Source organism: Vipera ursinii, assembly GCF_947247035.1.
Source record: "Vipera ursinii genome assembly, chromosome: Z".
NCBI classification, from domain to species: Eukaryota; Metazoa; Chordata; class Lepidosauria; order Squamata; family Viperidae; genus Vipera; species Vipera ursinii.
In genome coordinates, this window is record NC_139517.1 from 67991339 (window position 1) to 68011206 (window position 19868).

A 19868-nucleotide genomic window follows, 5' to 3' on the forward strand; every position below is an offset into this window, starting at 1 on the left:
AAGGTTGGGGATCTCTGGACTAGACCTACAAGGTCCCTTCCAACTCAGTTATTCTGTTCTGTTCTATTCTATTCTATTCTATTCTATTCTATTCTATTCTAATAAATGAATATATAAATTGTAATATAATTATATTGAAACTTTAGATTTCTACTGCACGCCTATACTAAAAAGTTTCATTGAATGAACGTAAACCCATCTAGATTCGACTAATGCATCCTACGTATTACAATATAGTAAGAACACGCAAGTCAAAGGTCTCGATTTCTAATTCACGCGGAAGTGACGTAAAGCTTACACACGGAACGGAAGACTCTCGGCGGAGCAGTTTCGAAGGAGAGCAGCAATCGAATTGACCCGGAACTCCTCGTCCTCTGGAGTTTACTAGCCGAAGGAAATTGGCGGTTGCTGTAATTGCGTTCCCGAGATCGCCATGTATCGGCAGGGCTTCCGGCCTCCCACCCCGCCGTCTTCGGGTGGCTCCGGGTTTTTGAGCCCTGCCTCTGGAGGAGCTTCTCCACAAGGCTACCAAAGCCCTCGCCACAGGTCGCCTTACGGATCCCGCTCGCGGCCGTACGACATTTCTCCTCGCTCTCCCCGCTTCCAACCGTGCGGGGATAGTGGAGGCTGGTTTGGAGGTTCGGCTGCGGCGTACACACCCCGTAGGCCCCACAGTACCAGCCCCAGGTACCTGGCTCCCTACAGTGGCGGCAGGTCCCCCGGAGGAGCGTTTCACCACCACCAGCTCTTCAAGCAGCCGCCTTCGGGGAGCTACCAGAGATACAACCAGGTATTTGCTGTGGGGGAGCGGGGGGGGTAGACATAACCGGGGCCGTTCACGATTCAGCCGTTCGGGCCCTGCGCGCCTGAAGTGAGGAGGTCCTTGGTGCTCTCTGAGCTTGGTAATTGCGCGTAGAATTAAACATGCCCTTCTTGCACGCCTGTTTAATTTCCAGTCAGCAGACATGTTACATTCAATGACGCCTTTTAACATGAGATCGCAATTGTTCCAACTACTGTCATTCTAAAAGCTGACTTCTAAAAGTCCGGAACTTAGTAAGCCGTCTTTACGAATAAACGGGTTTTTGTTAAGCTGGGGCTCTACAAAAAAACTGAGGAGAATCACCATATTTATTGATCTCTCAAGACCTGGAGGATCTGACCATTAGATATAAATAGATATAAAGAACAAACCTAGGCAATCTATTCCATAAAATATGTAATAACCAGTTGGGATGGCCACAAGTTCTGAGGGCTTCTTTGATGTGTTTTAATTCTTTTTCTTTTTCCTGTTGGTTGGTAGGCAAACCTTCAGCCCAGTGGTATAGGGTTCTGATCACTTCCATTTTGTGATCAAAAGGCTTCCTATGTTTTTTTTCCCCACCTGCAGACCAAGCTGCCTCTTACAGACCATTCTCTTAGGCTGCAGAACTTCCTCCTGTGTCCCAAAGTCATTCCCACATTCCATTACAGTATGTGACTACTATAGAAGAGATTAAAATAATCCGTGTTATTCAGTCTGTCATTTTATTTCAGCAGCACAAATCTTTTGAAAAGTCACATTTATCTGGCCCAGTGTCAATGTAGCCTAGACAACATAGAAATTGACTAAACAAACTATAAAGTATATAGCAGTACATCTAAAATTATAAAAATTTTGGAAGTAAAAATTAATGTGGTGGGTCATTATGCAGTTTGGATAAGGCAATTGTTGTTGTTAGCTGCGAAGTCGTGTCCAACCCATCACGACCCTATGGACAACATTCCTCCAGGCCTTCCTGTGCTCTACCATCTTCTGGAGTCCATTTAAGCTCACGCCTACTGCTTCAGTGACTCCATCCAGCCACCTCATTCTCTGTCGTCCCATTTTTCTCTTGCCCTCAATCTTTCCCAGCTTTAGGCTCTTCTCCAGTGAGTCCTTCCTTCTCATTAGGTGGCCAAAGTATTTGAGTTTTAGCTTCAGGATCTGGCCTTCTAAAGAACAGTCACAGTTGATCTCCTCTAGGATTGACCAGTTTGATCGCCTTGCAGTCCAAGGGACTCGCAGGAGTCTTCTCCAGCACCATAGCTCAAAGGCCTCAATTCTTGGGCGCTCAGCCTTTCTTATGGTCCAACTTTCACTGCCATACATTGCAACTGGGAAGACCATAGCCTTGACTATACACACTTTTGTTGACAGGGTGATGTCTCTCCTTTTTAGTGTGCTGTCTAGATTTGTCATGGCTTTCCTCCCGAGGAGCAAGCGTCTTTTAATTTCTTGGCTACAGTCCCCATCTGCAGTGATCTTGGAGCCCAGGAAAATAAAATCTGTCACTACCTCCATTTCTTCTTCATCTATTTGCCAGGAATTGAGAGGGCCAGATGCCATGATCTTGGTTTTCTTAATGTTAAGTTTCAACCCAACTTTTGCGCTCTCCTTCTTCACCTGCAACAAGAGGCTCTTTAGTTCTTCTTCTGCCATTAGAGTGGTATCATCTGCATACCTTAGGTTGTTGATATTTCTTCTGGCAATCTTAATTCCAACTTTTGATTCATCTAGCCCTGCCTTTCTCATGATGTGCTCTGTATATAAGTTAAATAGGCAGGGTGACAGTATACATCCTTGCCGGATTCTTTTCCCAATTTTGAACCAATCAGTGGTTCCATGTCCAGTTCTCACTGTTGCTTCTTGGCCCACATATAGGTTTCTCAAGAGACAAATAAGATGGTCTGGTATGCCCATCTCTTTAAGAACTTGCCACAGTTTGTTGTGATCCACACAATCAAAGGCTTTAGCATAGTCAATGAAGCAGAAGTAGATGTTTTTCTGGAACTCTCTAGCTTTCTCCATGATCCAGCATATGTTGGCAGCGTAATAAGGCAATTAAATTTATATATTTAGGAAATTTATATGGCCACAAACTCACAGTAACTCTAGGTGACCTACAAGCAATAAAAACGCAGTGTAGAAAATTTAAAAAAAATAACACACACCTGCCCACGACAGAGATTAATTATTTAGAATAAAGGAATAGTCAAATTACTGACCTAAAAGTCTAATACTAAAAATCCATGGAATTGTATTTAATATTGTAACTAGACATATATGATGATGCATTGATAAGGAAGAAAAATACATAAGGAGGTATTATGATTTAACTTAAAAGTTCAAATCCTATTATGACTATCTGTGGAGTACTTGGTGTTAAGTGTGCCCTAAGTTTAAATAAAGTGTGGATAATATTTAGATGAAGCTATCATCACATTCTAGATCAGAGTAGTGCAGGACTGTAATAATTCTAAAGGGTTCAAAACTGTTCATTTAATAACCAAACATCAAATGTCTTGGCAGTAGTATTATGCAATTAAACCCAAGGAAAATAAGATACTTATTAGGTTGTGTTGATACTATATGCGAAGGACATTTCATATTATTTTAGTGCACACAACTTTTAATGATTAATAAAAATAAACCTTAAACCAAGGTCATTTTTCTCACAAATTTATTTAAAACATTATTCTCTATAATTGTGAATAGGATCATTGTTTTTGAAAGGCAGCAAAGATTCTGAATCCTCTACCTAAAAAAAGTGATTGTTTTGTTTAAATATTGTAGGTATGCAGATATATAGATGAAATACAGGAAATTACTTCGATCTGTTTTATGAGACAACATACAATATTTCAGGAGTACTTTGTGCTGTATCTAGTAATGGCAAAAGTTGAATATAGGTGCTAGGTTACCATATCATGGTTACCATAAACTATGACTTATCAACATAATGTCTGAGCTAAAATATTATCCACAGCCAAAAAGTATGTTATTCCAACTAATGATTGGCTTCATAGAACACAATAAATTAAAACCATACAGACCGCAATACAGGTACTCCCTGAGTTACGAGCATTCACTTAACACTCATTCAAAGTTACATGACAAGCGCCCCCTAGTATTTATGAGCAAGTCCCAAAATCATGAATATTGCAGCACCACAGCAGTTGTTTGCTCTGCAACATTCATCCTATTCCTTTCCACTCTTCACAACTGCTTCACCCTCCCATCAAGCCCCACCAGATACACTCACCTTGCAAAATCTGTCTTTTCTCTTTTGCAGTTTCTTTCCCTTTCAGGGAAAAGAGAGTCAGCTTGGAAATGCTTTTTGCGCTGACAATGGAAGCTCCTGGGTGCCGTAATATTGCACAAGTTCAAACACAAATTCTCTGCAAAAGACATCATGCCCCCCAGAAGCTCCCATTCTTGGGGGGGGGGAATTCTTTGTTTGCATGCCTGTGGGGCAAAGCATGGAATCGGAGTTGGCCGGGTGCAGGAAACAATGCTGTCCATTGCCCGGGTGTGCTGCTCTCTCGCATGCGCTGGCCTTAGTTTGTGGGCAGAAATGAAGCTTTCAGCTGAGGGGGGAGGCATCTCAGAGCCAGGCCCCTTGTACATGCGTCCAAGCCACTGCTGGCAGCAGTGACTATCTGAACAGCCATGATCCCATCTCCCCAGCCAGCCACCCCACCCGATCCACTCCTTGCCTGACCGGCTGGCTGGCACAAATCTGGCCACTCTTCTCCTTGTATTCAGGACTCTGTTTGGATAAAAAGTGTATCAGCACCTGTGGGGCGTTTGAAAATGAAGCAGATGCTTCGTTTCCAAGCACTCCACAGGCACTCAAAATTCTTTTTACCTAGACGGAGACCTGACAGACACTGGAAGTTCCGCCTGGCTGCATTTGCATGCTGACAGAGCTTTCAGTCTCCCCAAGATCTCCGTCCTGGTGAAAATTATTCTGGCAGTGGCAGAAAGGAGTTGGGGGCGGGAGCAGAACATAGGCACTGAAAACACGGCAAGAGTTCAGGTTGCCACTGTGCAAAAGAGGATGGGTGCCTGAACTCGCACGATATTATGGGCACCCAGAAACTTCCATCGACTCTCCTCGCCCTCAAAGGCAGAAATTGTGACAGAGAGAAGATGGACCTTTTCAAGGTAAGTGAGTCCGGCGTGGCAGGAAAGGAGTGGGAAGCATGAGATATTTTATCATAGTCGGGGAGGCCTTGGGGGCCTGTTCCATCACTATGCCCCCCCATGGCTTTCCCTACCCTGAGATACCTCATGTTCACTTAACGAGCCATGCGAGTGTTAACAAGCAGGGAGTGATCTTGTTCAAGATATGAGATTCACTCCCATGAATTCTTGGGTTACGAATGGAATGGGCAGGCTCCATTTCATTCGTAACTCGAGGACTACCTGTACAACCTTCCTTATTTAATGACAACAGTCCATTTCTTAAATCAGAATGGTTGCTAAGCAAACACACAATTGAAGGAGACACTACAAAGATCCCAAGCTGCTGCCATCTCATTTAGAGGCAGCTATGCAAAAGTTATTCTCACTCTGTTGTACATTCTGGTCAGGCATGTAAAATAATGCATTCTGTACAGGCACATATACATAGTGCTAGATCTTCCCAAGTCCAGATGGGAAATTCCATTGAAGGCTGTGGAGAATAAGAAGGCTAAGATCCTGTGGGACTTCCAGTTTCAGACTAGCCAATCTGTCAGACATGGTAATTGATAAGGACCAGATCACTGTAGTGGTGCCAAATGAGAGCAGCATCAGGAAGGAGGAATATGAGGGAACCAGAAAAATATATACATCTTTATATCAACTAATTAGTTTTGAAATATTAAAAATAGAGGTATTTATAACTTTCTGTTCTTGTTTTAATATGTCCTTTAGGCATTCATCATCTCAGTATTTTTGTTTGGTTATAATTTTCAAGTGAGAATATAAAAAAAACAGGTAATAACTAATGTGTAGAAACTACATATTTTAGGCTAGATGGAAGTATTAAAGAACTTAATACTGAATGAGAAAAATATATACATATACATGTTCTTTTCTTTTTCTTCATAACTTTTCTCAAAGGGATCACCCCGAATATTGACTCCATTTGGTACACCACATGGGAAAGAGAAAACACTGTCCAATGATGATGTGGAGAATTATTATAAATCTTCAATGCTTGAGGACCCATGGGCAGGCCTAGAACCTGTGTCTGTTACTGATGTTAACCAACAATTCAACCTTGAACAAGCAACACATTGTGGTAGAAAAGGAAGATATTTCAGTTAAAGAACTTACAAGTTAAATAATATTTGTGAGATACTGATGTGTTCGTGAGAAACTGAAATAGAATTGACTTTCTTAAGATGATCATTACGCAAGTATAAGGGGTATATTTTTAATTTCCATATTTTTGCTCTGTCGTTTTGACAAGATTGAATATTTTTATACTAAAAGAAAGAAGATACTTTACATTTCTGAATATACAAAAGAGAAATACTAAGAGTGTATTCTTAGCCATCATTGAATTGTTTTGAGACTTTTAAGAGTCTTCCTTGGCAAATTTTAAGATTGTAAGCTTCTTGAAAAAAATGTCAAAACAAGGAGAATTTTAAAGTAAAGTAGATCATTTTGTATTACAAATATTTTAGTAGTTTTTGTTAATCATACTTCAACCTACATTATTAAAATCCTTTGGGTTGGGTTTTTTTATAGTTGTGAGTGATGAAATATTTAACATTTTTGTACACTGCATGCTCCCAAGAAAGCTAAGCTACAGTGAAATTTATAATCTATATCCTAATAATAGATATGAAAATATACTGTAATAAGTGTCATAAAATAGGCATATGATGCAATCAGAAAAGAAAAAAGCAGAAACATAGCAATAATAATAGTTCAAGATAGCTGATTTAAACAAAGAGCATGAAACAAAGTGGTAGATTTTCACATTTTTCCTAAGAATGGTCTAATCAAATTGTTAATGAAATGAATTCCCCAGCATTGGAACCACCACCAAAAAAAGGTGATACCACTAGACTGCACTTAAACCTCTCCTGGTTGGAATATATAAAAGATTTTCTGGTGAATACAGTAAAAATCTTGTTCCTTCAAATAGAAATACCTAAGAGATGCATCTGATAAATCATGTCCACTTGCCAGTGCACTTAAATAAGCAATAAAGGGACAACACGATCAAAATGCACCTGTAAACTAGGTACCTAATCCTTTTGGGAAAAATAACCCTATTGAAGTCAAGAAAATCTCTATTCAGTTTTGAGACATCCCTACTTATCAGTTCCTTTGACCTGTTAGTTTCATCATACTGGTCGAATGCAATATGCAGTCTGGTCCAAATAAGAATAAAGTCAAGGAGTTTGAAATTGATGAAAAAGAACAGTAATCCCGAGTGTCATTGTTATAAATGTACACCCAATCCTACAATCGCTGGTAGCCTTCCAGTATCTACATATAGATGTTGAGTATCATGGCAATGCAGGTACTGCTTGACTTAACCACCATTCGTTTAGTGACTTCGAAGTTAAAACACTGAACAAAGTGGCTTATGACCGTCTTGCAGCATCTCCATAGTCAAGTGATCAAAATTCAGATGCTTGGCAATTAATTCATATTTATGATGGTGGTAAAGTCCCTCTGTCATGTAATCGCCCTTTGCAACCTTCTGACAAGCAGAGTCAATGGAGAAGCCAAATTCACTTAACAGCTGTGGCAAAAAATGTTATAAAGTGAGACAGAACTCAGTTAACTCTCGCTTAGCAACAAAAATTTTGGGCTCACTTGTCGTAAGTTGAGGACTACCTCTACAACAGAATTTTGTGCCATAGATGCACAAGATGAAATGTTGGGCTGCAAGTTAAAAAAAGGAATCCCTCTGTTCTAGAACAAAATTACCATAGACCTATGGTCCTGCCTCCCAACTATCTTTAGAATGATCTGGGAATGTTATAGTTGACAGTGTTAAAAGCTGAGATCAAGGATTATAAGGAAAGACTATCCTGTTCACTCATTAACCATAGGATGACCTGGTCTGAAATTGAATAGAACAATTCCAGAAACAGTTTCATTTGGGAACATTTAGAATCCATCTGCTGCCATTGTTTCAACCACATTGATGAGGAATGATACATTCATAATTCATTACAAGTCTAAAGGTATTTTAATGTGGAGACAGGGAGAATCTATTGATTGTATTTTCAGGGACAAACATTTCTTAAAATCTTTTACATAGATGGCATTTTCTACCTACTGAGGGAGGCACTGTTGATCAAAAATAACGCATCCTTCAACCAAACTTTCCTGGTCACTATTACTCAAACAGGAACTAGGCCCAAACTCATCCAAGCATCTTGTCCACATACTGATAGATAAAAATTGATTCAATAATACATAAGCCGTTGTACCACTATCATTCTTGGCATTACTGATGAAAGTGATGTCAGTTTAACAATGGATATAAGCAAGATTACCTGAAAAGAATTCACTTGTCAGAAGCACTAGATCAGTGATGGTGAACTTTTTAGAGCCCGAGTGCCCAAATTGCAACCCAAAACCCACTTATTTATCGCAAAGTGCCAGGGCCACATCAGCATTAAGGTGCCCTCAGAGGTGGGGGCATGAGCCAGTGGCTGGGCATGATGGGTGGGCATGGCCAGCTCAATGTCACGGTGAGTGCAGGAGGGCAAAGTGCATGGGTCAGAGGGAGGCCCACTCCCTATCCATGCGCAGAGACCTGGCTTTGTAACCAAAACATCCTAAGCAATAGGATGGGAGTCCACCAGGGAATGGCAAAAGGGCCAAAGGGCTGCTGGTGGCCAAGTGCTAAAGCAGGACTTCCCTCAGGCCCTTCCTCCCTCTCATTCTAATCTCCCTCCTTCCATCCTCCCTCCCCTCCTTCCTTGCCTTCCTCCTTTTCATTCTCATCTCCTTCCTCCTTATTCTCCCCCTTTCTCCAAAGTCCAAACACGTGTGTGCTATTTCCCTCGCTAGCCATGTTCACAGCGCACGTGCCCACAGAAAGGGCTCCATGTATGATACAGGATTAAATAATCAGTCATTCTCTCTCAGCCCAATCCACCTCCCAGGTGTGTTGTGAGGAAAATAGGAGGAGAAAGGTATGTTGGATATGTTCGTTGCCTTGAGCTATTTGTAAAAATAGTATAGGCGAGATATAAATAAAAATAAAAATTCATTCATTAAATACTGAATTTCAGGACCTGTACTAATTTTCTAGACACATAGGGAAACCAATCCAAAGTAAGCAGCAGGTTGCCTAGAAGATAATATTGGATCTCTTCAGAAGACTCCACTTTGCAAAAGATGAGAGAGAGAGAAAATTCCAAATGCTCATCTGTAAGGAAATTCATCTTTTCCATCTCCAAGTGTAGGACCAATGGAGATGGATATTAATTTTAAATTAAGGAAAAATCCATCTCCATTGGTCCTTCAGTACAGGCCCAGTCATTCTTTCCTGTTCTGCAATAAAGTAAATAACAATATGCATAAACTTGTACATAAAAGGCTCGCTTAAGTGGCACTGGTTTTTTAAACAGTGTGTGCAAGGTAATGGGACACTGATCCCTTTGCTGGTTTTGAGAATCTTGACAAGCACCTACTCTTGAATTTACTGTTCCTATTTGGCTCTTGGGCTGCCCATGTCCCATCACTATGTGGTAGTACTGATCTTCCAGCAGAAAAGATTAATATTTTTCTAAGGATGTAGCCAAAAACTGAGTTGATTTTCTATGAACAGGTTGGATCTGCTTGAAAAAGTTCCTGCTCCTTTATCATTTCTTGAAAATAGAAGGTAATAAATTTCACAAGCAGCAGTTCATGGGCCAACAGACAGATTCTTTTTGTAGACCACTGGTACTAAAACAAGTCATGTCTTTAGATAATTATAGACTCTGGATTTAAACAGTCTTTCAAAGAGGTTAGCCATCTTAGACATCTTGAAGGCACTACTGCATAATGCCAATCAAAATGATTGTACAATTTATTGCACACTTGCTTTTGATGACTTACATCCCACCACTTCTCCACAGCAGCCATAGATCTGTTCTCCTCTTAAGGGTTATTCTGTGGGAATAGTGATTATATTCCCAAAATTCAAAAAACAATTGTGGAAACCTTCCTGGTTTGTCATAGACTACAACTGCCAGACCAGGTTGGGAATTGCAGGCCATGTTTAAAGGGCTGCCTTTAAGCAAGGCCTGGCCAGTTCGTAGATTGTGGGAACCAGTTTGAACAGAGTCGGTCTAGGATACCCAAAGCAAGTGCTTAGCCCAGCCTACAGGACAAGATGCACCAGGTACCCAGACAGTCTTCCCTCTCAGCAGGGCCTATTGACTCTGTTTTGCGCTGCATCCCGCAGATAAAATCCCCGGAGTTTCGCAGCTGAGAGTTGAAGTCCACTCAGCACAGGGCCCCCACGCTGCTCGGCTCCTGCTGCAAAGAGCAGGAAAGCCAAGGATGCCAGTCGCATTGGTGAGGTGACTGCCGCTTCGGCGCCTTCAACGGGAGAGTTTGTGCAGGAGCGGACAGGCAAGGAGCACATGGCAAGGCTATTGCACACTTTGCCATTGGCCAGCCCTTAGCAGGCACCAAGCAGAGAACAGACTTGCAGCATGACAAACCCCCCCGCGGCCTCAACAAGGCGCTGAAGATGTCTCTGCAGAGGAAGACCAAGATTCATTCAGCAGCTGGTGGGTGTTCATGCTTATCACGAATGAGTTTGGTAGGAGGAAGGAGGAGGCTGGATCTCCCTCTCTAATCCTACTCCGCGCAGCAACAGACCCGTGCTGCCCCCCTCCATTGTGCATCTTCCATGGGAGTCATGTTGGGATTTAATAGCAATGTAATGTCCCCGCTTCACTCAGTGAATTCACGTCAGTGTGTGTGTGAGAGAGAAACTGCGTGCCCATCTCGCCTCCCATTTCCTGTGGTCTGTGGAAAAGAGCGGGAACGAATAAGCAAGGGCTCTCTTGCACCAGCCTCCCTAGGTTTGGTCGGTTTCCAGTTTCTTCTTTTGATGCTCTCAAGGGAGCAAGAGAAGATTTGGAATTTCTCTTCAGACTATAAGCTGTTGGAATTGCTCAAAAGATTGGAAGCTCTGTGTTTTGTGTGTTTGCATTCTGTGTTTCACAGCCTCGAGTTTAATGAGATTCTTATAGATGTGCAGGACTGGCACCTTAAAAATAGCTGGCCTCTCAGTGCACACAGATTTGAAATGTTGATAGTGCTGGATAGACTGGATTTTTGCAAAGAATGGCTTCAAGTGGGAATAATGCAAGGAGCCCAATATCTTCTCTCCTTTCTCTTTTTTTGAAAGCAGAACCAGCCTTTTATGTTAAGGCCCTGCTCACCTTCCCAAACTCCAAACTCACGCATCCTATTTCCCTCACTCGCCTTCCCAAACTCCAAATTTGCGCGTCCTAATTTTCTTGCTCGCCTTCCCAAACTCCAAACTCCCTCACTTGCTCACTACACTTCTCTTGCCAAACCCTTTTATAGGTTCCCATCTCCCCACCCAGCTCTCACAGCTGTTCCTGGACTCCCAGTGTAGAGAAAGAGCGAGAGTGCTGCTGGATTTGGTGTCCCTGCCTTCTCCTGCTCCCATTAGTCAGGCGCATGTGAAGAGGGGGAGTGTCCTTCTGGGGCAATGGTGCGCGTACCCATAGAAAGGGCTCTGCGTGCTGCCTCTGGCACACGTGGCATAGGTTCATCACCATGGCACTAGATTGTAACTACCACTGTTTTTATTCTCCTGCAATCGATCAGAAACCCTAGAAATATTCATGGAAATAAAAATGATAGATACCTTTTAACTGAAACTCAAAAATGGTATCTCGCTGGGACCAAGGGATGTGTCCTTAAGGATCCAAGTACTATTCTCTATCATCACCTAGGGCTTCTCCCCAATAGCCAGATGTATTTTCTTGAAGTCAAGCAGTTGATTATATTTATTTTTAAAGATACAGAATTGTTTTGGAGGATACAAATGAAAACAAAGCAGTGGTTTGCAATTACAAAATTCCAACTGCTAATCTTTTTCCAAAAAAGGCAGTTAGGTTACATAAATTAAGTCTCTATGTGGGAAAGTCCAGTAATAGATATGTGTAAAAGATGAAATAAGAGAACATAGAAGGCTGAGGTCTTAAAACAACTTTCTGATTTAGAAGTCCTTTTAATTCTGCTAAAGAAGTGTATATATGATTGCATGGTATGTGTACTTGGTAGACAATATACGAGATTCAGTCCTTAATTTCCTGTCCTATTAAACAAAATTCAGTAACTTTCTTCAGTAAAATAGAATGAGTGCCAAGGCTGCAACATTATTTTTTCTGAATTTAAAATGCTATTGAATTCTTTAATAAGGATACTTTATAAATATTGAAAAAATGATTTGTCATGTATTTTTCCTCGATGCAAAAATGGCATATTGCAAGCAGCAGTTTCCTCCCATTAAGTTAAAATAATGAATCCCAAATTATAGAATAGATCTAGCTTTTTACCTATTAGTAGATAAATATATGCCCCAAGTTTAGGACTTTGCAGAAGGATGGAGGATGGTGTTAACTTATCAACTCTTCCTTGTAATTATAGTTTCCAATACAAGGGCCCTAGGTTTTCCAAAGGGTCTTAAAAGTTTTTCAGAGGGCTCTCATGCTTGCAGAAGAGGGGGGAAATTATTGTGGAACATTTTTCTATAAATAGGATTTTTTTGTCTGTGGAGAGAGTTTTTAAATTCTAACTTGCATCTTTAATTTTGCATTACTATTTAGAATGGATCCACTGAAAATAATGGAAATTAGCCCTGAACTATTTGAAACAGGGATTTTAGTCAGAGAAATGACTAAAATACAACACTGTAAAATCACAAGTTTTGGCAGGCCGTTTCCTAATGATTCTAATTATCTATGTGAACACAAATATCTTAAAATATTTTGTCTTGAACACAGAAAATAACTTTATTAGATGAAGACCTTTAGGCCCATTTGTTCTATCTTCTACCTTATGTTCTGTTGCACTTACCTGCTTTGAATTTTGAAACATTGAAATAGGAAACCAAGTGATCTGATCAGTAAGAGGTAAAAACCATGTCTTTCCTTAAATAAAAATAGTGTATTTGTTGATTCAACCTACTTATTTCACAAGTAGACAGTAGGGATCTGATGTTGTTTAGAACAAGGCTGTAACAGGGCACTAAAAATGGAAATAGTCTACGTAATGTATTGTGAGAGAAACTGGCCTTAATTTTAATATATTTTAAGAAATGCACTATGTCAGAACATCTGAATTTCCTGTTAGCACTGCACTATTATATAGGACCAATACTGTATAAATAAATAAAAAAACAGCACATTTTGTCTGGTCTGGAACCTCTGACATGTTTTCTTAACACAGTCCTTGTAATATATAATAGTCACTAATAAACAATCAAACGGATCACTAGGAATTTAATTCAAATCTGAATATCAAATAAATTTTATCAGTGATATTGTTAATTTTTACTTTTACTAAACAGGATTATTCAGAAATACCCATTTCAGGCCACTATACTTTTATCTGAAATATCAATATTAACAGCTAAAATTACAAAATATTTTATTTCAGTTTAGCTGTTTTTATTTTCAGTCAGGAATTATCTAAAGGATGACTATAGTTGTATTTACAGGGAGTTCAGACACATTTGGCAGTCTACAAATGCAGTACTCACTCAGAAAAGAAGCAATGTTTGGTTGAATTGCTTCTAATAAGTTTCAGCTGAACAATACATGTAAATTACATGTAATTACATTTTTAGAAAATAGCTACATATATGCACTAGCTTGTCAACTGAATAGTCAGTTGGGAAGCCTTTTTTTAATATGGCTATTTAAAAACATTTCAGTACCAGGAAACCATAACCAGTGGCTGGTCTACAGGGAGGGGCTTCTCTCCTCCTCCTCCTCAAGAAACTAAGGCAGAAAGCCATAAAGCATCTTCGGAAGCCAGAATAAGATTTTTCAAGAAACTTGTTTTCCCCTTCCTTTGCAATTGAACATACAATGAATTAAAAACCTAATGAAATGAAATGAAAATAGGCTAGTAGAATAATATAATACAGAACTGGTTGGCACCATCATCATTTCCATAAATTTGTTTAAATTTCAGTTGCATTGATTGCTGTTTATATAACCAGTTACATTCTACAGCAGCTGCATTTAAAATGAGCGAAGTACTTATTAGAAGATAGTGAGAAAATGCTATTTTTAATTTAAAAAAACTTTTGAATAAAACAGGACACTAATTTTTATTTGGTAAAGTATTTAAAAGGTACAGAAAATTGAAGGAAACCTACCCTTTTTCATTATTGTCCGTATATTCTCATGTAATTTCATTTAATTAAATATGGGGATAGTTATAATTTTGGAAAAACAAGATAAATGTTTCACCTAATAGGATATGAAAATTCTTAAGACACTATTGTGTCCCATTTGTCCTTAAGTTAGTGTTGTTGTAGTGTAAATATTAATACTTTGTACCAAAATACAAATTATCTTCAAACAGCCTTATGAATTTAATGAAATGTTCTTCAGACCTTAAGATTACATCATTAAGGCACTTACCATTCAAGTAAAACAGATATTTATACAAATGTTGGGAAAATGGACTGGATATTTTACTAAACAAACAACTTTGAAAGTAAATCAACTCAACGTCAAAGTATGTATAAACAGTATCAAGAGTGACTATTTTATTGTCTGAAATGAGCACAAACATTTCCACAGATAACACTGAAAGCAGTGCAAAGACTGATAGTGACTTCTTGACTAAAGGTAGTTTTGTAAAAAGAAATACCAAATAAATCAGTGCCCTGTTTTGGTTTTGTAAAATTTTTACATAAAAGTTGGTCCAAACTTACAAAAAAAAGCACAAAGTGTGTGCATAGTTCAGATCTTAGTAGTGTGCCTTAAAAAGCTGATGTCCCTAAATTTAGCATTGACTTAGAACTGCCAAAATATAAAATTTATAGCTAGAATTTGAAAGATGAGTAATTATCTGGATTTTCAGAACAGCATGAGTTGTAAGCAATTTCCTACTGTATGCAAGATCCTTTTCTGAATAAAAATAAAGCTGCTGAATTAACATTATTCAAGTCTGTTGGATTGCTGTTTGAAATCACAGCTAAAAAGTATTTCCAAATACAAATCACGTGCCTGAGGGCAAGGGGGAAGGAGAAAAGAACAGCAGCTCAGAATGGCAATCCTCTGCCTCGACCTCTGACTGCAGATGTACTAATATGTCCCCTGTATCCTTGTGAATATCCAGGTCCTTGAGCAGGAGAAGTCCAAGTTTGTCCATGAATGTGGCTGGCACTGGCAGGAGGTTCTTGTAAATTACTTCCATAGCTATAGTTCTGCATCTTTGAAGACAAAGAATGAGAATGAGTACTTTCAGACCCAGACCTTCCAACTGAATTGCCACTGTTTTCCAGTACTGTGATGGGACCATGGCTATATTCAAATCTATGATCCTTATCTCCACTAAATAGCATGGAACCAGTGTTGAGGTAAATGTCTCCATAACGAGTTACTGAGCTATGAAATGGTTCTGAAAAGGCAGGAGCTGGAAGGGCACTACTTGAATGAGATGAAGCAATATTATAGTTTTCCAGGGGTTGAATATCTGAATTTCCAACAAAATTTGCCCTTTCTAACGTCCCAGATGATACATTTCCTATTCCATCACTACCACTATAGTGGGCACAAGAGAATGTAGTAGATGCAAAACTATCTTTATAGTCTGGACCTGCCACAAAGGAGTCTCTTGGCTGGAACTCCACATTAGATGTTGCTGGTTTCTCAGATGTTTGAGCCTGGTGATGAGCCAGCAGCTCTAAAAGAGCTGCTTTTACTCCAGCATGAGGATCCATCCCCGAAGAGCTACTAATTGAAGGTAAGTGTTGATTTGCTGTCCGATAATCAAGGTCTTCTTCAGTAACTGGTGGTGGTTCTGGTGGTTCGGGGGGTCGTTGGTCTGGTGGCAAGATACGAGGATGTTCTTCTGGGGTTTGAGGTTTCATTTCAGGGGGTCTCACCAAGTCATCTTGTTCTAAATTAATTTTGAAATAGTTAAGAATTAAATATGCAGCTAGAACTACAGTTTAGGATTAAATATGCAGTTAATAATACAGAATATTTATTAAGTGTTAAAAATCTGGATCAAGCAAAGTTGTTTGAACAAAATTACTTCTAGAAGTATGCTTCTCTATCTAAGTGTGCGCCTGCTGTCCAAATCAATATTCTCCCAAAAATTCATTTAGCCTCATCCTGACTTTTGTCTTAAAAGATCTTTTCTCTGGTCTTAGACTAAAGTGAGTATTGTATGACTATTTTTAGAGTTGGGGAGAGGGGGAAGGGGGGGGGCTAGGGTTATTTCCAGATCCCTATTATTGCATTTTTAATTGTTTTAATATTACACTCTGCCCAAAGTCTCAATAGAATCTGGCAGCCTTATGAATTTTAAAATAAATACATAGGAAATGCATCTGCCAAATTTCTCCAACTTTCTATTCGAAGTTCTTTTTGCCCTATCTCACATTATTCTTGAGACTCTAGACTTCCCATGAAAAAGCACATGGGATTTGAGGGTAGGAATCAGCAAGGTGTAGATACCATTCTGCTCAATTTCCTCTAGAGCCAATTCAGTGTGTGAACACAGAAATACATTGATCTTCTATTCTGGAAAACATATTTGTATGATGATTACAAATAACTATAACTAAAAGGAAAGTATATGTATCAATGAAACAAAAATAAGGAAATTCTATAAATTCTTAATGTATTCTTCATTTGGTATCACAGGAGTTTTTGAAAAATAAGTTAACCTTCATTACAGAATATAATACTTTAACATGCCACTTAAGTCATTAGCAACTGGAGCAGTCTGTAAACCTAAGGAGAAAATTACCCAAAAAATAATTTCTACTCCGACTGTTTTGAGAGAAGCAATAAGACTGACATTCTCAATCATATAAATTACCCACCTGCCTAAATTTAATTTTCCCAACATCAAAACTCATACCTGCACATGTGTATAATGATTTAATCAGATGGGGATAAACAGATGCCGGTGATTCAGCATCTTCCCAATTGCCAGATGCTGGTGTACTTGGCTCTGGAGGCTGTCTTGGTTGTAATGACATGTCATGTCCTGATCCATTTTCTTTTTCTTCTAGGAAATTTTCTTTTTGCTTCAACTGTTGAGCCTTTAATAACTGAGATAACAAAACTGTAAATGCACTCTGCACAGCTGCTTGGGTAACTTCTGTGTCAACTTTAGATTGGGTCAATGGTGTAGCTTGCACAGAAAGCTGTGGTGTTGCTGTTTGTTTTAAAGGCTCTTGATCTGGTGAGGGAGGCAGTGGTGGCTTAGGTGGTGGTGGTGGCGGTGGCGGTTGTTGTTGTTGCTGTTGTTCTTGTTGCTCAGGCTGTTTTTCAGCCACATCCAAAATGCCGGTTGGAAGATTTATTTTATTCAGTTGTTGCTCAGTCTCAGGATTCATTTTAATGTTCAGCACTTGAGCAAATTGTGCCATACTAATACTAGTTTTAGACTGGAGCAGGTTTAGAAGAATTGCCACTTCATTTTGATTTAGTGGCTGACCACTGCCTGCTTTCACTGAAAGTAGCAAGAAAAACATAAAGCACTTAGTATGCTCATATTTAAGGTCCAAAGCAAAATTCAATTGACTATGACCCATATGAATGATTACTTAAACAGTGGTTAGATATGAAGGATATTCTTGACTTTTCCTCAGTGTGGGAGAATGAACATTCGGCTTTCATCCTAGAGGCAGATTTTTACATATTTTTGTTTGTTTTTCAAATTAAAATTGGAAAAATAAAGTTTATTTTAAAATGAGAACCACTGTTACTTTCTTCCACTTCAATGGAAAGTTCTGTATATTTTTTGCAATCAATTAAAATACAAATAAAGTGATTTTATATATCTATCACATAGATTATATTTTCCAGGCAATAAAGTGATTTGTTTTTTAAATTTTATCTATTTATTAAATTTATATACTGCCCATCTCACTATTGAGTGACTATGGGTGGCTAATCTGGCAAAATATATTTGAAAAAATAAAGCAAATAAATAAAGCAAACTAAAAAAAACTTTCAAATGTATATGTATAATAGGTAGAAAAGATACATTTTTGAGGTACACTGTTTGAAACTAAAGGTTGCTACCTTTATACAAGAATGGGCAGCACATAAATATAATAAAAAAAATGTCTGAGGTAAGACAGAACAAGAATTAAAAACAAGGAGAAGGGATGCCCTAAGTCACATCCTTTGCAAATCTTTCTTAAATAAAAGTAGTATAGCACCCTGAGTAAAGAAGCTGAAGGGAAAACCCAAGAAAAAAAGAAATAATTAATATATTTTTGAAACTACGAGGGGGGGAATTGCTTTACAGGAAAATTTCTTTTACAATTACTACATTACAGATCCAATATAAACATCAACCTGTTCTGAAATATTAGGGATGTATCATCTTGAGTTTATAATAATTATCCTAAGTTTGCAGGTGGCTATTCTGTGCATAATGATAGCATTTCAAGCTTGAAAATGGCCCTATTACAAAAGAAAAAAAATATTGTTTAAATTCTGCAGTAAGACCTCGTTTCTGCAGTGAGCTGTTCAGCTGGGAGACAGGGCTGCAACATTTCATTGTTGAAAAAGCAGCCATTTTGGAATTTATTTTTCAACCAAGCAGTAAGTTGTACCTTCCACTTCTTAAACACCCTATTATTTTTATTAAATCACAACATATTACTCCTTTTTGAAGATCTGAACCATTTTTAGACTTTGTTATTGCTAAATGTCAAGGAAGAAGGCTTACTGGAGGAGAAATAAAATAAAGAAGCACGTAGTCCCTTTCTTTAACTTTTGATAGAGAACCTAAGAATCTAAAAAAAATGCATTATTTTATCATGTTTATGAAATCTGTAGCTTTGGTCTGTTTTGTTGTGGGTAGCTGAAATCCCAATCTTTATGAATTCTGATTGGCCAGGAAATAACAGTTGATTTATAAAAAATTCCATAAGAGGGAGTTAAAGAAATAGAAGATGAATGAAACCAAGAAATATTGAATGTATCAGACTGCCAGAGTTGTGAGAAATATTTAAATAAAACAATATAAATCAACTATCTTCTAAGGATGTTACAAAAAAAGAGCAAGATAAACAAATTCAGGAAGAAAGATGAATAATTCAGAGGTGCAATTATGTGTAGAAAGTTACCAAACCACTGAAGCAATTCCACAAGTATTTGACAACTGCAATTTTGGAATATAAACGTGTCACCAATGGTATAAATACATATAAACCTTCAGCACAATTGAAAAAAGAGTTTCAAGTAAATCTACAATCCTTAAGAGAACAAGTTTGGGACTTTTTCTTCATGGATACTCAGTTGAGAATCTCTTGAGAAAAAGTGAAATTTATATTACTTGATAGAGGAGTTATGTAAACTTAAGAGGAGTTAGGATGAATTTTTACTGATCTGATATATGTAATCAAAAATTCTAATCTATAGTTTTGTATTTATGTGGTGGGTTTGAAAATGGGATTTTTCTTACTTTCTCTTGAAATGTTTGAGTAATTTTGAAAGTTTGTAAAATATTATTGAAAGTATATTTTAAAGTATGCATGTTAAAAAAAAGTTTTAAAAAGATGTATTAGACTTCAATGACTTTAGAAATATTTTTAAAGAAGAGTTTGGAGTTTCAACATAGATACAGAAATAAGTTTTCTCATTAAGGTTAAAGAATTTGAAAGAGTATAATGAGTTTTGTTACTATAAATGATGATAATCTGCGAAGACTAATAAGTGTAAATAGAACTATTTATTACTTCCCATAACAGGAAAAAAGCAGAAATGGCTAAACTGATTGTTGTAATCAAAGAAAAGAACAATCTAACTTTGTTTCTATTTAGAAACTGCTTCTGGATTGTGTGTTTGAGATG

General features: G+C 38.3%; 2 protein-coding genes across 3 annotated transcripts in view; one reads left to right on the plus strand and one right to left on the minus strand.

The window, feature by feature from the left end:
* Positions 1–385: 385 nt before the first annotated feature.
* Positions 386–6710, plus strand: MPLKIP (M-phase specific PLK1 interacting protein). The gene is made up of 2 exons (XM_083376771.1): positions 386–790; positions 5912–6710. Exons 1-2 carry the CDS (start codon positions 434–436, stop codon positions 6116–6118), a joined length of 564 nt encoding a protein of 187 aa, XP_083232897.1. The 5' UTR covers positions 386–433; the 3' UTR covers positions 6119–6710.
* A 6578-nt stretch (positions 6711–13288) lies between these two features.
* Positions 13289–19868, minus strand: part of CDK13 (cyclin dependent kinase 13) — a 52299-nt gene continuing 45719 nt past the window's right edge. For both annotated transcript variants that reach the window (XM_083378271.1, XM_083378270.1), the window contains 2 exons: positions 16916–17512; positions 13289–15943 (listed from right to left, as the gene is read on the minus strand). In XM_083378271.1, coding sequence (XP_083234397.1) covers positions 15084–15943; positions 16916–17512 — 1457 coding nt within the window. In that variant the 3' untranslated portion in view covers positions 13289–15083. The remainder of the gene's footprint in view (positions 15944–16915; positions 17513–19868) is intronic.